Raw genomic sequence first — 19447 nt, forward strand, 5'->3', positions numbered from 1 at the left:
TGGGAAATGAAGTTTATAATTAAGCTACAATTTTTCCATGATTGCTACCAGAAATTTTGCAAGCTATGTAACAAGTGGAAAATACATCCTGGAGCACTGGAGATCTTATTCACACCTAGTATAAGAAAATAGTATAGATGATTCAAGAAGAGCACTTAACTTGTAATATCTTTGAGAGCCCTAAAAACTGGATTTAGAAACAAATCCAGGAACAGGTTAAATTTCTAGATATAAGCATGAGACATTACCAAGGTGCACTATATAGAGTAAAAACAGCCCCCATATGGGATGTTGGTGTATTAGCATCCTCAAGAAGTATAATACTATACTACACTACTTCAAATGAGTCATTTATGAATAGGATTTTAGGACAACACACTGGATGAAAACACTTTGCTGAAAGAAAGGTCATTTCCTTGTTTGTACATCAGAGTGAGCATGGTGTAGCAACTGACCTGACTAATGAGGATGAGACAGTTTCACCAAAAATCACTAGTTTTGGACCTTTGAACCTCTACAGGTCAGGTTAACATAAATTTTAATTTTTGCTTAGCTTTTGTATTTTTATGCTCACTGAATCATTAAGGAAAAAAGCTTTCAAACAGAAAAAAAAAAAAAAAAAGAAAAAAAAAAAAGGAACAAACCAGCCAAGGCCACTGGATCTAAGACAAGACTGCCAGGAAGAGCAAAAGTCAGATAGGTGGCGGGAAGGGCTCTGTACCACTCTCCAGTGGGCTGAGGTTTTCAGCTGAGCAGCCAGAAAGAAAAAGAGGGGCAACTTGACGAAGAAGAAAAGATGTGTCACTTGGACAGGCTCCTTCCTCTCTTGTTTGTGTCTGCTATTTGTCCCTGGTTTTGTGCAACCTCTTGAGTGCCTTTGTTTCCAAAAAGTGGAATGAAAAGAATAGATTGCTGAATGGAAAGAGTGCATACAGATTGTAGTGGCACATAACCCATACAATAATCAATTTTCCAGCTCCTCGGAGTCTGAGTGTATTCCCCTTCCCCAGCCTCTCTCCTCTATAGAGTTTTCTTATAAAGACAACTCTTTGTTTCCGACCTCCAGAGACATTAAACTCTTCACTAAGTAAACTCTATCTCTGTATTTTACTTTCCTTGCCACAAACAAAAGATGATTCACATCTTTAAAAGGAATTTGGGACAGTGTCTATGAAAAACACAGAAGGACTCTTGCTGAAATGGTATGCTAACTTGGATAAATACTGTATGCAATCCTGCCATGTAACCTGGCTCAAAATCAACAGTGCTCAAGCTTAAATTAATTCAGACTACAGATCTGTTTATGTGGGCATCAGTTAGAATAAGGGCAACCTCTAGTTTTATAGTCTGTGCTAATATCGAAGAGAATATCACTTTTGGAAGCAGATGCTCTCCGTGCATCATCCTACCCAGTCCCAACACAAAAGGGTAAAACAAATGAACAGATATGAATTCTGTTACTGTGACATACCAGTATAAAGCACTGAAGGTTAGCCTTTGATTAAAAATGCCCAACACTGTTACAGATCACATAGATGGCCATCGGAAAAGGGAAATAATATTTCTCATAGAAAATACACCTATGGAATATGGGGTTGATGTGGATCCACAGTGCAGGGCAGTCTCAAGAACATGAACAGCATCTTTGACGGAAAAGTTCAGTAATTTTGCAGCTAAAATGGTAGCCAGCAAAGATTAATTCATCTGCATAATACCTAATAAATACAGGAAGTGAACGTGACACTTCAGAAACAGACCCAGGCTTAGATGTAGCCTTACTCTTCAATATTCGTCTTTACAGAGGTAGATTATTCCTACTGAGAGAAGCTTAACATCAGCTATTCAGATGTGGTCCTTCGCGTAATAAACACAGATGAAGTCCTTGCTCTGCTAAAAGCAACAGCAACCCTGCCCTTGCTCCCCCCATGATTTCTCAAGCCTTAGTGATACCATTGGTTATGAATGAATCAACTGACTGAGGTGGTGAAATATATGAGCTTTATGGAACGGTACAACTCTATTAGTCATGCCTTTCACAAGTGTACAAATCTGTATGTATGGGGTACCATCTGGTACCACAATGTGCCACCAACTACACAGATCTTCTGTAGACAAGAATTGTATTTTTAACGATTGTAACATATATGTAATAGAAACATCGTTCTTAAAACCAAAGACAATTTTCATAGTCTGGTAAATCGTTTGTGATTTGACATTTGTGTACTGTGATGAGCCTTTGAGTCTTCTTCTGTTTCTACAAAACTTTATAAACAATATTAAGAGTAATATTAAGAGTGAATTGGTAATGGGATTGCATAGCCCTGGGGCTCATTTCCCTTAATTATATACAAAGTTCTAACTGCAGAGAATGGATGCAAAGGTGGCAGAAGGAAAAAGGGTGAAGAAAACTAATTACTGTGAACTAACAAAGCAGCATACACTGCTGCACAGAGTACTTCTGCTTGGGCCAGTGCACTCAATCAGGCCAGCCCTTCGAACAATTCTTCATACAGTCTTAAAGACAGTCACCCTAAAATGGTTTTAAAGTATGAATACTCCACAGTATTTGATGTATGTCCATATTACTGTTGAGAATGATTGCTGTTATTAGAGCCACAGGTTTTATGACTTATCTTTCCTTTTCACCTTGTGAATTTTGCAGGCTGATGATGACGGTTGAGCAACTTGTTACAGCTAGTTATAATACACGTCAGAAACTTCTGAAAAAAATGATTTTTCATTTAAAGTAGGGAGTCTTCTCACCATGGAAGACCTTACCATTTTTGTTGAATTTTTCCACTTTTTGTGGCTATTTTTTCTAAGCACGTGCTTAGGGAAAACAGTAGGAAAAAACCTGGACAGACTGTTTACAGGTGAAATTAGCATTTAAACTCAAATCATTAGGAGCCGCACCAGGTACTGTAGGGAATGTTCACGGAGAACAGGAACTCATCATCAACAATGTAGTAACAGAAGGACCCAACTCTTCCAGTCTGATTTCATTCTGCCAAGGGTAATGAATCTCTTCTGTAAGTTTTGTTGTGCAAGGTTAGGCTCCAGCACAGCCACTCTTGAGTTCAGAAAAATTATCACCAAGCGTGCACAGCTGCTGTCAAAATGTACAAGAAAAGACGAGAATAGATGTTTACTTCAGTACAAAACAATAGCTGTGGACTTCGACTTTTCTGAAACTCTGTTGCTAGAGGTCCTACCCTTTTGCAAGGGGACCTTTATCATGTTCTCTAAAAGCCACCATGTCAAAGTTGTAACTCCGCTAATAAATGAGGCCAGCATTCTCAAGGTAGTTTATGAAGAACAATTTCTCCCCAGAATCTCCATCCTCATCCCCCAAACCCCACCGTATTATGATGGGCAATGCATCAGAATTAATTATTATGAAAGCTGGTGAAGATAAATTGATGGCTAAAACATCAAAAAGAATTAGACTGAAAGGTGGTGAAAAGCCCAACAGTCATGAGCCTTCCCTGTGACCGAGCTGAAGAACACTTGGATAAATGGAGACCGACACAGCAAATGATTCCTTTACAAAGGACTGTCAAAAATGCCTTCTATAATGTTCCAAGCTGAAAATAAAGATGTCTAAGATGAATGCATGCAATTCATTTCAGCAAATGCTAGTGTGTCCAAAAATTACAAACAGAAGACTTCTTCAAATCTATCAGTAAGTATATACTTCTAACAAAAAAACAGGAACTTGAATTGCCTTTTAGATATGGCAAAGAAGAGACTTCCTGAATACACAGGACCACTTGTTGTCAAATGCTTCACTTTCATGAAAAATGTTACAGGTCAGGCACTTTCAGTATGTGCAATGTCACCTGGAAGAAACGTCATTGGAGTCGGCACTGATGTGGTGTTGGAAAAAATGTACGTATGGCTTGGTAGTGCTTACAAGTGTTCGGTTTGTGACCTCAAAACTCAAAGGAGGACAGTCCAAACAAACACAGTAAGATTCACCAGTCTCTTTGCTCAGCTCTACACATACACATCATCACGCTGTTTTTCTCACAACATCATAAAAAATTACAGTACCTAGCAGAAGCTGATGCTCCTCTTATCAGTAGGAACTCTCATACTGCTCCTTTAACACAAACAGTTTAGGGAATGAATAAATAGCAATGCCATCAGCCCCACTCCACAAAGGAGCAATTTATCAAAGTCAACAGCAGTGGACAAATCTTGATCTGCTGCAGATGTGCTGAAGGATAAGCTCTGTCGTCATCTACTGATGAACAACAGTGCCAAGTGGATTGCCATGGCTTGCTATGGAAAACAAAATAATAAAGAAATATTTTGCACCAACACAGCAAGAGAAGCAAACATTGCATCTTTCAACTCCAAATACTGCATAAAATGTAGTAAGTACCTGTTGGAAAAATGTAGCCCTTACCATTTAAACATACAGTTGAGAGAAATAATGTCCTCCTTGACATACCAGATAGGGATGGAAAGTTCAAATTTCTTCAAATAAACTACTTCTATGAGTACAGATTCAGCAATTTTAAAACTACTACACCTTTGCCTTAATGCATGTAATTCCACATTTTAAAAAAATACTCTGATACAGGTTCTGATATACAAGTGTGGTATACTTCAAAAATTAGAAAGATTATTGCTAAGTGTACACGGAATCATACACATGGAATCTTAGACTTTTATTCACACAAGGAAGCATTTGTATCACTTTACTCACCATTCCATGATTCAGCCATGCTGGTATAAAATTATCAAGCAGCTTTGGGTAAACCAGTTCCCTGTCATAGATATAGATGCTCCAAAACATCGTCACAACAAACTAGGAAAAAAAAAAAAGAGAGAATTAAATAAATGTTTCTGAGCAATTAGCTATATATTCTAGATTGCAAAGTGAGGCATTTAGCAAATGAACTACGGACAGGTATAGATACAATTGTTCTTCAACCCAATCTTGCTTTAATCAATAATGTGAACCTGGATTATTCTTTGCATTCACTGTTCCAATTTTTCTTTTTTTTTTTTTTGACTTTCAGCCTGGAAAAAAAAATCTCTTCTTTTGACTTATGTGCCTGTGGCCAAATTACAACGGAGTACTGTACTTTAGTAGCAGATGTGGTGCATAAATAATGTTCCACCACTAATGGGACAGCAAACAAATGGAAAATCAGACAAAATATCACTTGGAATTCATAAAACGTATAAGTATGAAGCATTCATCCCTGAACGGAAGTCTATAAACTCATCTTAGCACTTTTTAATGTCAGCCATCAAAATAGCATTATTAAAAAAACCATTAACACTTCAGGCAGCCTGCACACAATTCGCGGACTGGGATGCACAGAGAAGAGTTCCAGTATTCCCCTCACTTGTCAGCACAAATTTTGCCCTAGCTCTTGTCAGAGACTATTTACTAGGAGCCCAAAGAAAGACCATTATTTCCTCTAAACTGAGGGCAGGACAGATGGCTCAGACAAAGTTTGTGCTAGGCTCAACATTTGCCAAATTGTCACTAATTCATTAAAGATAATCTGATGTCTGAAAAGCAAAGACAATATAAAACCACAGAAAATTACAGAAATAAGAGTTTTAGATTACCTTAGCTGGGGAAAGCACAGAATCTGTAGTCTTCTAATTAAAACACAATTGCTTTTTTACCTTGAATTTGAGCTCTTAGTTCTGTAGTAACAAAAGGCTTACTGCTTACAGCAGTAAAAAACGATACCTAGGCCAGGCACTTTTCAGGGACAATTTGGAGGGGACCTCTACACTGTAGCAACATGTCCAAGTTCCAGGTTTGAGAGACAACAGATAGGACTTCCACTGAAATCAGCAGAGAAATACTCATTTACATCTGAACCGATTTGGCCCATGATCTTACTTAGATGGATTAGGAGTAAACTTGGAGGAGAAGAAGAGAGAAAGTGCAAGAAACATGGGGTGAGCACAGCGAGGCCAGCAAATTACGAGTATGTGTGACAGTGTAGGTATACATGTAAGTTGTTTTCATGTGCTTCTGAGTCTGGGAAGCTAAAACTGAGGTTATGGTTTATCGACGGCACCTTGTTCTAGCTCAGAAACACACGCCTCGGCCAGGCAGCTATGTGAGTGATCCAACGCTGTACGCTGTTCCCCCGGCGTGCATACAGTACATAGTTTCTTGGTTTCCAGCACACTCGCCCATCTGTTACGACAGCTATCAGTGCCTGCTCGGAATAAGCTCGGAGACCATTTGACTAGTACACAGAGGCCAGGAATAAAAAACAGGGTATGATGGACGGCCTGAAAAATATTGCGAGTGTAAAGTACCCCACAAGAAGTCTCTCGTCTGGCATTGGCACAGCCCAGCTCTTTACACACCTGCTGACACATGAGTGCCAAGATAGGAATAGCTGAACAGCGGGGAAAATGGAAGCAAAGTATCCTCTTCTCTATAGGCTTCCTAGAAGTCATGCATTATTACCGTGGGTCTCTGAGAACCTGCTAAGACCAACAGGGACATAAAACCTCACGGAGATTCAGGTGCATGAAGAACAAGATTAGATAATGCTTTTTTCCAAAGGAGTCTCACAGCCAGGACAATCACCCAGAACTACACTGAACCTCATTGCATGGAACACAACATAGCTGGCATGTTTCACTCTGCGATTTCTGTGTGGAGCAGCATAAAACAATTGACTTTGCCATGGAGGTAAAGATAGGAAAAGAGGGGATGTGCCATCTGTCCCTTTACCAAAGTCAGCCAATGGATGGAACGAGATCAACCTAGCTGGTTGCAGCCATCTGGAGGTACAGACGGCAAACGCTGCTTAGCGAAGCACTATCGCAAGGTAGACATAAGGTAAGGGAAGTGCGCAAAGCCCAGAGAGTTACAGAACCAACCTGTCCCAGAGGATGGCCAGACACGAGACAACACAACGCCCTGGGGAAGATCGCTCCCAGTGTCTGGATGGTTCACCTTGCCTTTCTTTACGATTCGCTCATTTGGGTAAAATGAATCCCAAAAACGAGCTGTTGAACTGTGAACTAGAATGAACTACAAAAATGAACAATTTGGATAAAAAAAAAAAGTTATTAATGAGGACTTCCTATTGAGATCCTTTGGCTGCTTCTGAATTTGTTCTTTGATTAATAAGCAGCTCTTGGTCTGCTACTTTAGAACCACCTCTGCTACTGGTAAAACGTCCTCTGAGCTGGGCTTTGCCAAGGTCACACACGGCCATGCACTACGAAGCCACTGCAAGGAGCTGCTTCTTTCCGCTGCCTATGTAAGGCTCAGAATTGCATCTCCCATGCTTATAATCCCATCTTCCTTGTGGCATGGTTCATTGCTTTTAGGGCCAGAGTCATGGAACTGCCCTCAAATGCCAAGCTGAACAGGCTGCTCAGAGGCAGCAGACAACGATTATTTCTGGGAGTCCTGTACTTTGATTTTCTTTTGTTCCCAAGCCAAAATGGCACAAATGTCACTCTTCCACCTCCTCTTCACACAAACTAGAGGTCTGGAATTGGAGGAAAACAGACCCCAGCAATTGCTTTTACACTTCTTTGCACAGAAGTATCCTAAGACTGCCAACTTTTTGAAGACACTGATAACTTGGTTAAACAATATATGGTTAAGCAACATAAAAGAACAGAAGAGTCCCTCTTTTGCTACTTTTCCTATCTAGGATCATTACAGTCCAAAGGGAACCTCAAATTTGCAAGCAAACCTTTGAAAATGTTTGAAAATACGGAGTCGCTACCGTCACAGACATCTAGAGTATCGCTAAATAAATACACGGCAGAGGAAACAACAAATAAGGCTGAAAACAAAACTCTGTTTTCCCATTTAAGGAGATTCTCTTTAAGCTTTTGTTTTCTGTCTCTGAAGTTTCAGAGAAGGACATGAGAACATGTGGCACTGCCACATGAGCAATTTTAGAGGACAAGCTGGGAAATGGTTGGTGAGTCAAAAAGGAAAACAAGTAGCTTTATCAAAATACTGTGAATGGAAGCAAAAAAGGAACTAAGAGGGGGAAGCCAATGAAACGAATTGCATAATTTGCTGTTTTAGATGAGCCCAACCAAGAAATGTTATGCAAAACAAGAATGAACCCAGTGGATCTTTATTTTCCTGCACTATGTATTTTGGTTTTGGCTGGGCTGCACAGTTAGGTTCACTCATTTCCTGGATGGCTTCATGACAAAGTAAAAAAAACAAAACAAAAAACAAAAAAACAAAAATACTCTGACCTTGACAAAATTACATCTAAGTACACGTTGTGCAGTTAAAGGTAAGTTTTCTGGCTGTCTCCCAAGACAGCTGTGGTTAAGTGCAAGTATAAATATATCACTTGGGAGCATCGTTGAGGGTTAAAGGCATTACATATAGAAGTGAATTGTTATTAAAAGCAGACTGCCAGAAGTGCAAACTGGCATGGTACTGCTGGCTTTATGTGGGACCTAGCGCTAGCACAGAATCACACCAACCGAGTTTGAAAAGGGCCAATGAAAGAAATCACAAAGAGTGTGAACTGAAAACCAGGGAGGGCTCTCCTTGGAAAAGAGAGTTCAGCAGTCAGCTGCACTGCTTGCTCATGCTTCCCGCACCAGTTGCTATCTCACCACCAATGAGGGCAGAATCTGGAATAGAGATTTCAGCATGGCAGAATCAATAAAAGTGTTTTGTAGTCCAGTAAAATACCAAGGCAAGTAGGGGACTGCAGCAAATGCCTACACATCTTTCCTTGGGATAAGGTCCCTAATCACCGTTATTAATTGTCAACAGAAGAAGGGTGATCAGCTTTCCTTTTGACTGCACTAGCGCCTTCTTAAAATACCACAGAGAAACAAGAGATATGGAAGCATGCCTAGCTTTCTGTCTTTAGCATCACAGCTTTTTAAAAGCATAAAAGTATAATTTATGCAAATGAGATCATTCTTGCCAGTTTAGACTCAGGCCCAAACTGATCTATTAAAGCTACATAATAATGTACAGTCTGTGATTTTCTAGACAGCAATTGCTCTTCTAATATGTGACAATATCCATTTTGTTTCTTTGTTCTGTTTCTATTAGCCATGGTCTTAAACACCTAGAAATGCCCGTTCTATCTCTTTCTCTTCTTGTACAGTACAAATGAATCACAATAACCATCGATAAAGCCACATGCAGTTTACACAAAACACTAAGTAGCAACAGAAACTTGGAAACTTCCTTAATCTATGACAAACAAATAGAAAAGAGTAGGGATAGTTTAAAACACTAGTATAGGCTTTGATTTTTACGCTTGCCTTACATTTCTTTAATAGTATAAACTATTCCCAACACAAATCTCCTTCAGGATGATAAAGGGGTGGTAGGCGTACCCAGTACAGACAATAATTGGTAGTAAGCCTCTAAAATGCCTATCACAACCCTTTTTTTTTTGATTGGATGCTTCCTCATCTCTTAGGCATTTGAATAGTATCCCAGCCTTATAGGAACCTTAAAAAGGGACAGGAAGTGTTGCCCAGAGACTTCTCATGGAATAACACTTTGCTGCACAGAAAATTGGTCTGATGATTTCTGATTTGATTCACTTAAAATCTATTCTAAAAGGAACAACAATAGGTAAACAGTAGTCATTAGGTCCTTCAAAGAGGTTCATGTTTATTGCTTGATGCTCCTAAACCTAATAGCAGGTTGGCAACTCTCAGTTTTATCGGAGCCCCTGGAGATATGCAATGCATAGCACAACACTGGAGAAATTTGATTTGCTGCAAAGATTTTGCAAGATTTGATTTGTTGCAAAGCCACCCAAGGAGTTTGTTTGCCCTTGGGCTGGTTCTTTCCCTTCCTTTGGAAGGTGGGAGGAGGTTGGTGGTCAGACTTCCCAGGTGGTTTACATGTTACACTTTTTAAGGAAGTACTAAAAATGAAATGCTGTAGTTTGTTACGTGTTTTTTCACACATCATTGTTTGACTTGGGAGTGGAAACCCCTTTTCTCATCTATATTTCAGAGTAAGTCGTCTCAAGGGCTTCAGTAAGCAGGAAATAAAGAAAAAAATGTGTTGAATAGCTCTTGAAAAACTACAGATAGTGGGCTTTAAAATGTTCCCCTAGTATTTGCATTATTCCCTAAATATGCCCTGTGCAAAACACTGAGCAATAAAAATAATTTAGATGTTAAGGTAACTGACAAGTATTTAAGCATGGCCTCTGTACTGTTACATCAGAAACCCAACAAGGATTTTATTCACATCTGTTCAATTTTTCTGTGTGAATATTCCCTCGTGCCGCTACTGGAAAGCGCTGAGAAGCTCCATGGAGAGCTACGTGGGTGAGACTCAAAAAATAAAAAAATCTGCATTTGAGCTTACATTGTTCTTTTTTTATTTTATTTTTTGGAGTGAGGAAGCTGTTAAGAGAATATGGGAAATAAGGGAACTTTAACTTTTTTCCTGCAGACACTGTGTTTTTTAATAACTTCCTCCTAACAAGCACCCCTGGCATATCAGAATTTCACTGGGTATTTTCTTGCACATAAATAGGTCTTTAAAAGAGCAAAACCAGCATTACACATTCGCTACTTTCAGGCAAACCCTTCCTACTCGTAACCACATTAAAGAAAAGTGGTGCCAGCCTGTGGCGGGTCTGCTGTCCCACAGGCACTGCCTAGTGCTTGGGCACATGGTAGCTGCAATGCGGTGATGGCTGTCAGAGAGTGTCAGGTTTTGGGAAGGAGCTGCCTTGGTGTGGGTTACACATGTAAGCCTGAGGCAGGGCAATGAGACCAGTGCTACCTTCCAAAGCTCTGCTGTTTGTCTCCCAGTAGCCAGGAGAAGAAGCAACAATAAAAACAACCTTTTTAGGCTTTCTTTATTGGAAGTAAATTGAAAGAATATGTGGTCAACAGTTGTTCCACCTCCCCACTGAAACATTACATTTAGGAATTAAGAGCATCTGTTCAATGAGCATGGCCATTCCTTATTATTTTCTGGATTTTTTTCTTGTGTGTGTGCAAAAAGTTATTTCTGCACACAACCACTGAAAAACAAGCTAGCTCCAGGTATGCAAAATGTCCCTTGGGAACTGTGTAAGTTTTGCAGCAGTACGTCTAGAGCAGGGGATGACTAGAGGGGATTCCTTGCTTACTAGTGGCAAGCAAAACACTGCATGAAAGAAACCTGCAAAACATGCAGCTGAAATTGCTCTCTGAATTGCCAAGCCAGCACGAATCTAATATTCTCCAAGATCTTGAAAGTTTCAAGGTCAGAAACACTGCAAGAGAGGAAAAGTACACCAACATCAGAACAGAGCTAAAACAGAGGCAGGAGAGAATCCTTGTAGATTGTTTTGATGCTTACACTTGTATATTGAAAAAGGCACTTAAACTCTTTAAATAAAGACAAGTAATGTTATATTGTTCTCTTTCTTCACTTCTAGTATCAACATGGTAGGAAAATGAGCTGCTGCCGATCACAGTCACAACTACTTCACAATTCCCAAACTCCCTCAAAATACACATGTAACATATATATCTCTGCACACATAAAATACCTATTTGCAAGCCTGCTTATTCAGAGATTTATTTTTTTTTAATGTATTAGTTGATACCGATTCCTCTATCACGGCTGGAAAACTGCAGTTTCCTACCCCAACATGAACTGTGGCAGCTCCCAAGAGCTAGGCCAGCAAGTGCAGTAAGTGAAGGCTACCAAGTGGGTATTTATAAAGGAAACACCTTCACCTTCACTTTGCATTTTCTAACTTTGAAAAAGCATTCTTTATTTCTTATATTGTGAAATCTCACATTACTGAGAATCACATCTAATGAAGCATCTCTGAATATATCAAACTATAAATGATATATGGATAAGTTGGGTTAAGTGCTGTTAATTGAAAATGAGTGTTCATTGAAACAGTACAAACTTTGAGAAAGTTTTCTAGTAGTTCTACAGTGAAAAAAAGTGAACGTATTTTGAACTACTCTATATCGAAATTAGAAATCAGAAATAAAGTTTCATCCCAAATTATAGTAAAAGCGGTACTTTCATGAAAGGTTCTCCTTTCTTTTAATGTAGCCTAAACTTGGAACTAATCTGAGACAGCTTTTTACGCTTCCGCATAAAAACATGAAATTCTGGATTTTCAGACATTTTCAGTGTGTGGTATGAAACACCTCAAGACAATGAGCACCTTTTGCCACTAAAAGGGAAGTGCAGTGTCCCAGTGGAGCGGAATCCAATCCAAAGAATAGTTTTCTTTTGAAAAAGACATCTAAAAACCAAATTATTCCATACCTTCTGCGTGCCTTTTTTTACATTACTGACTAACTCCTTTTTTCCTTCCCCATTTCTTCTGTCAGCTCCAAATCCCCCATGGGATTAACACGGATCAACCTGGATTTTAGCTTCCCTTCTTCTCCATGACAGAACAGCACACAGCCTGGGAGCTCCAGTCAGGTCGTTACGGTGTAAGACATGTCAGTCAGCACTTCCTTTACAACTGATGATGACACGAGGTGCAGAAGAAGCCCAGACTGATTCCAAGAACCCACTGGTAGAATTCACATTTGAAATGACTTCTACAATCTACTTCCTATTTTAAAAACTTTTATTATTTAATGAACCAAAAATAATTTCAGCAACATCAGTGTTCTCTTACACCTGTGATAAGTACAGTGTAGTAAAATCACCTCTACCATGATTCTCTTTCTCTGTAGTCTCATGTGAAGAGATGCACAAGCCTTCCAGGCAAAAGACAACCAGCAAACACCACCACTCATCCAGTCTGTGAAGATGAGCACAGATTAACACCACACTTACCACTCCGATGGGGAAAGCCAGAACAGCCATCATCCAGTCACGGAGGGAAATGAGTTTTTTCAGCTGCCTTTCTTGTTCTTGACTGTCATTTCCTTTTGTGAGAAGACTGGAAAGGTCGGTCAATACACAGATCCCGAAGAAGACAGCCTGGATAACCTGCATAGAAATGGGAACACATCTTCAACAGTGGAAACACCAGACTTTGGCTGAAAGCAGAGGCAGAATCAGGTACAGGTGAGGAATAGCACCTCAGAACTGACATGGGGAATGGGGAAACATCCCTTGCTTCAAGATGAGTAGAATTTGTTCACATGAAACATAAAGGTCCCTTGTGCTTCCAGGCTGGAAGTTATCTGGGTAAGTACTGTATTCACCTAAACCAGTTTTCCAATTGTTTGTCCAAAAGGTTCACATTCTGAGCACACTGAAATAAACACTCGGATCAGGATGCCAGTGCAGGGGAAATACACTAAGTAGGTAGGTAGTACAATTAAAAGAAACCTGATTTTGCTGTTCGTGGTTTTCATGCCCATAACTTCAGCTGGAAGACCCTGGCATAGCTCTGCGTATGCCTTGCTTTTCACGTTTCTGTGTAAAGCTGTGCAAATGGAAGGACTGTTTTGCTGGTGGGAAGCCCACCCGTGCCTCAGCCAGGTGCCACCTTCCCCGGGGGCTGTACTACAACAATCGCCCTTGCTTTGCCCCATAAAGCTAGGCCCCAAAGCCTTCATCTCACAGGTAGAAAAAGCGAGAAACGCTGCCTGTTAAAACAAAGGAAATAAAAAGGATGAGTGGTTCTTCCTCACGTTCCAGGAGCCAAACCTGGAGACCCCCCTGCCCAGGAGCGAAGAACGTGCCTCAGGCCTCCTGAGAGCCTCGACACGCGCCACAGGCGCCGGCGGATCCGTCACTGCAGCTCGGGTCACCAGCGACACAACGAGCAAGCTGCAGGAGTCAGCCAAGCTCTCACTTCGTGATGGCAGTCTGCCATTTGCCTGTCCTCTTTTTTTTGTGTGTTTATGTGTGCAACACTGTGAGATTATCTCTCGCATTAAATTGGTAGTTTAATCACCTGAACTCACCGATTTGGTTCAAACTTGACTTGGTCTTAGCTTGATACTGTGTTTTTCTTCCTTAATTAGCTTAGTAAAATTGTAGTAAGTTAGCTCAGGAATGCTCTTGCCTGAGGATGTATCAACTTGCTCATCCTTTTTAGTACAGTTCAGAAAAAGTGCACAGAGTTTGTTTACTCCCAGAGCTTGAAGCCCGGGTCACAAACCCACATGCATCGGGTAATCTCAGGTAAGAAATTAACAAAACACGGGCTTGGTTCCCAAACTGCACAGTGATTCATCAAAAACCATACACATGCACTTAAAATACATACTAGGTGTTTTTTTCAAAACAAGCCTGGAGTGCTAGTGTAAAAGTCTAATTGTAAATCTAAGCATTTGCCTTACTGGGAGCCTCATACTAAAAAGCAGGCGGTCTGTAAGTAATACGAATAGCACATCCCCAGATTTTGCAAGATACAATTTATTAAGTGCATGTATCTTTGCAGAATTTGAACTATAATATAAGTACTGTAAGAAAACACCTCAGGTTAGGGAACACTAATTCAGAATAGGGGAGGAAAGAAGGAGGGAGGAAGGAAGGAAATACCAAAGAGATGTTGACTACTAGAAAGAAATCCAGAGAAGCGAAATGGTTGGATGGCTTAAAGTACATTCCCTTCCTCAACAATCCTCATATAACCCAAATACTTATAAATTCTGGCTGTAAAGCTGTGAACGACAGACGTTCAAATGGCCCCTGAATATCCTGTCATCAACATAATAAAGGAGCTGCTTGCAATTCTGCTGCCATTGCCCTCCCCTCTCCCTGCTGTAGCTCCATATAATTTGCTTGATAAATAGCACAGAGCATAGACCGGCAACATTACAAAACATTCCCTGAAGCTATGAAATGTGACAGACTACTAATGTTGGACCTGAGTATTCAGCTAGAAAAAGGTATAACTTCAAATGACTTTGGAAAAGTTAATGTTTTCTACGTAATTCCTGAAAAACATTTTAAATCAAAGTAGGGGCTCCTTGGAGCTACATAATCGCAGAGTCCTTATGCACTTTTTCATGTTATTTATTTGAAGGAAGCACTTAGTAGAAAAAAATTCTTCCCATCCTTAGCCCTGTTTTCCACCAGACAGATGGCCTATTTGGAGAGAAGGAATAGAAGCACTAATTATGTATTTGCTTGACTTAAGAGGAGATATGATACCATCTACACTATTCGCTCAAGAGTGTGAATGCCAAAGAAGGAAAAAGATTCAAGACAGGACTGAAAAAAAAAAAAAAGAAAAAAAAAAAGTCTACCTAACAGTAATGAGATCAATCTGGGTGTAAAGAAGTTTAGGCTGAGTACCAGGAAATATTTCCTAACAGGGAGTTCTACCAGACCATGAAATAGTTTCTCAGAGGAAATGGTGGAAGCCTCATTGCTTGAGTCATTCAAACTGATATTGGACAAAACATTCAATAATGTACTGCAGGGAACAATATTACACTGGCAGGGCTTGAACGAGTGACTAATAGATTGTTTGCAGCTCTAACTATGATTCCCTGAAATGGTCGCTCTCCAAAGTAACACAGACTCAAACAATCACACACCCACTTTCCAAGGGAATTGGAATCGTACATCCACTAATCAATCATAAAACGAACAGCTTCTCTCCCCATTATCCTCTTACGAACACACTGTTTCAAGGGAAAATACAATGATATCATAGGGAATAACTGAAAATTCCTAAAGGGAAAGACAGTACCCAAAGTCTTCAGCAAGTAGCTATGAAAGAAACCGTTCTACAAAAAGATTAACAAATAAAAATACATATAGGAAAGAGAAAATTACATATTTATTGAGAATTGTTGAACATTCAGAGCCAGTGAAAAAATCCTACAGTGTTCAGGGAGCAACATTTCCAGCCTATTCACACAAACAGCGTATGTATAAGCATCACAGTACTTTCTTTCCTTTCTAGAATGTGCAAGAAAATTCATCTGACAACTATCAACATTAAGGATTAGACTGAGGACGGCCAGAGCTGCCTGACTCTCAGCAGCATAATCTGAACAGCCACAGTCAGCAACAATTTACATCCTTTGGGGGTCTGGCATAAGGAAAGCATAGGATGCTCACAGAAGGCTCAGGGGAGACATTATTGCTCTCTACAGATACCTGAAAGGAAGGTGTGGGGAGCTGGGGGTCGGCCTCTTCCCAGAGATTACTAGTGACAGGACTAGAGGGAATGGCCTCAAGTTGCACCAGGGGAGGTTCAGGTTGGAAATATCTTTTTGTTTCTGTTCAGAAAGAGCAGTCAGGCATTGACACAGGTTGCCCAGGGAAGTGGTGGTGTCACCGTCCCTGGGGGTGTTTAAGGAAAGGCTGGATGTGGTGCTCAGGGACACAGTTTAGTGGGTGACGTTGGTAGTAGAGTGATGGTGGGACCAGATGATCTTGGAGGTCTTTTCCAACCTATGATTCTGTGTAGCTAATGGCAGTTTATCATATGAAACAAATTTCCAAAGTACATACTCCTCAGTGTGAATGTTGCATAACAGATGTAAAAAGTTCACAGCGAGGGAGAAGAAACTCCTTTTTAGCCACATGCTCAAAAGCACCCTGACCTTACCTCAGATTTAGGATCGCATTTTCAAAACAAGGACCTTCCTTTGAGAATCTGCAGGTGGTCAATCTATACAAGAAACAGTCCCAAATGTTAAGCAAATAAGTGACTTTTTTTTTTTTTTCTTGGAAATTTAAGTACTAAGAGTGCATCGGAAGGAACATATTCCAATTTTTGCATCTAACTAGTGTTTGAAGGAAAACAGTGATTAGAAAATGACAAATGCAACATGACAGGAAAGAGCCACACCTTCCTTACACCATGTAACAGTGATAAAGAGGCAGAAACTTGTAAGCAGAGTATGGAAAAACAAGCAAATCACTGACATGGGTATAAAATACTAACTTCCTGCTGACCCCATTTTTTCCACTGAAGCCCAGAGGGGCAAATGCTACTGTGCTTGATACTACAGTACCTTTAAGCTTTGTTATGTAATGGCAAGTAATGCAAACAGCCTTCTACGGGTATTTTAGTAACACAGAGCTCTGAGGAGAGACAAAACTTGTTAAAATGCTGCAGGAGAAAACAGCTATGAATAGAAGATGAAACCAAGCAACCAAGAAAGCTTCTCAAACAGTGAGATCTGTTCAGACTATGTATCAGAAAAAAAAAAATTATTTTTTACTGCACCTTATGAACAATTAGGATCAAGTAAGCTAATTGTACATGTCTGTCTCCTACAAGATAATAACGGATTGCTTCAGTACAGCTGTCTTCCACAAGATGCTTGCTGAAAGACAGCAGCCAACAACCTCCTTATATTCCCCCTGACTTCTTAGAGGCCTTTCAGGTTGAGCAACCAAAAACATATTTCCTCATAAACCTTTCTTCAGTCCATGCAGCCTCTCTTCTGTCCCATGCTGTGGAGCCCCACAGTGCAGATATACAAATATCTGCACAACCAAGGTCAGCAAAAATTCTGTCACCATTCTTAACAAGGCAGAAAACTCCTACTAAATTCACTGAATCTAGGATTTCATTGCCTGTGGATTGTTCTTCTTTCAGGCTACCTCACAATGAGAAGCATTCCTTAGAGCTCAGAGCAGGAGAACTGGAAAAGGCTGTGGAAGTACCCCCACAGCCTTATTCACAGGTACGTTTTGCTCTATATTCTTTGACAATGGAGAATTCACTGTCCTCCAACATATCATTTTTAAAGATTGCCAGCACTTATGAGGTGTTTCATGCACCCCTCTATGAAATAAGGCATATGAGTAGGCTAGCAAATAGGCAGGGCTGCCAGAATAAAACATGCACGTAATACTTAAAAAATCAGCAAGAAATAAAAAAGGATGGAAAATTAAGTAACATTCAAATTTTCCAATCTGTGTTATACAGAACACAGTCTGACTCCCTTTTTGAACAAACAGAATATGATTTACAGCTCCAGAGTATGTTACCACTCCTCGTCACCTTGTGCCACTTTTGCTTTCGTTCCTCCAATCTCTATATTATTATCCTACATGAAAATGTGTTACATGATTTAGCAATGAGGATGAGTGTGTTTTAAGAAACTGAAGTAATTTAAGTCAGATTTTTATCTCTCTGCCCTAACTGGACTCTGTTTTGGGACCATGCTTCGTTCTGATTGCAGTGTACTAGACCATATCCAGGCACCTGTGGATATCCTGCATCCTATAACACATGTGGACATCCTGCAGCCTGTAAAAGCAGCTCAATGAGCTGAAGTTGCAATACAATGAGCTAGTCTAGGTAAGGCAATAGCAACAGGATATTTTTGATAGAAAACATACTATGTTTATGGAACAAAGCCATGGACAGTAGCTGTTTATTAATCTGTTGTACCAATCTGTTGGTACAAGATTCTAGATAAACTACTCTTGACTTCATGAAGCTACCGATTCTTTTGTCCGCTGCCACTCCACTGGTACTCACAGGCACATGGCTTTTACTCTCGACATTCGTCCTCTTCTCTCTGTACCTTTGTTAGTTTGAACAGCAAGCAGAAGCTGGACAATATGTAATCAAGTGTTAAATCTTTGTACCAGAGAAGCTACTGACTTTAGATAAGAAAAAGACAACTCTTCATGCTTACAGACAAATGAAAGACTGAAACAAAGACATAAAAGCAAGAAGCAACAACATTGAGGTATTAAAATACATGTCAGTGTAGTGTGTCTAATTACTCAGTTTACAGTTAAGTAGATATAAGTGCAAATACCTTGAAGAAATATTGTGTGTTACACAGAATCATTACTCCCTTGCAAGAAATGAGGAAGAAGACTTGTATTTTAAAGGCCAGAGGTAGAAGAGCAGCATCACCCTAGAAAGTTCAGCCCTCGTATCAGTTTGGGAGCAATCTTCTTCCACACTGACTGCAGTGCATGGCTGTTCTGTTTGTCAGAGCAGATTTCCATGATATCATAGCCCACTGCAACAGAGACAAGGAACACATCCCCTGTGCATCACAAGCCAGTGGCCTGAGAAACCAAATACACAACGTACAGGCACAAAGGTAATGGGCAAGGGAACAAAATCAGAGTAAGCCGAAGGAATACTATATGCAAATGCCATCTACTTTGCTCTGAGTTGTTTCATGGTTAAGCATCTTGAAATATGTTTTTCTTCCTTCTCTTTCACTTACACAAATTAGAACTTAAACTCCACCAGTAAAACATTACACTTATTTCTATCAGAGGAGCCATTAGAAATTTGGTAAGTGCACATATTTCACACTGATGGACAGCCTTATAAATATCTAGCATCATCCTCATCCAAAACAATGACTCATGTCTCCCTTTACAGCCTTCGGTGGGGGGCAGGTTCCTGTAACCAGGATGTCACACATGAAGCCAAGCCCTTACTAGGAAATGTAACTTCATTTTCATGATTTAGTCATATGACATGAACCAGAGCTTATAAAACATGCATAATCCTTTACCATACAATATGTGTTCAGGGACTGTTTTAAATATCCTTCACTTTCTACATAACCTCCTGTAGTCTTTTCCTCTGAAGCC

General features: G+C 40.0%; 1 protein-coding gene across 1 annotated transcript in view; it reads right to left on the reverse strand.

The window, feature by feature from the left end:
- AIG1 (androgen induced 1) overlaps positions 1–19447 on the reverse strand; it is a 122514-nt gene that overhangs the window by 72488 nt on the left and 30579 nt on the right. Inside the window, exons 2-3 of the mRNA XM_084513945.1 lie at positions 12785–12940; positions 4715–4816 (exon numbers count right to left, since the gene is read on the reverse strand). Of these exons, the coding sequence (XP_084370071.1) occupies positions 4715–4816; positions 12785–12940 (258 nt within the window). The remainder of the gene's footprint in view (positions 1–4714; positions 4817–12784; positions 12941–19447) is intronic.

The sequence above is a fragment of the Aythya ferina genome (genome assembly GCF_964211825.1).
Source record: "Aythya ferina genome assembly, chromosome: 3".
Taxonomy (NCBI): domain Eukaryota; kingdom Metazoa; phylum Chordata; class Aves; order Anseriformes; family Anatidae; genus Aythya; species Aythya ferina.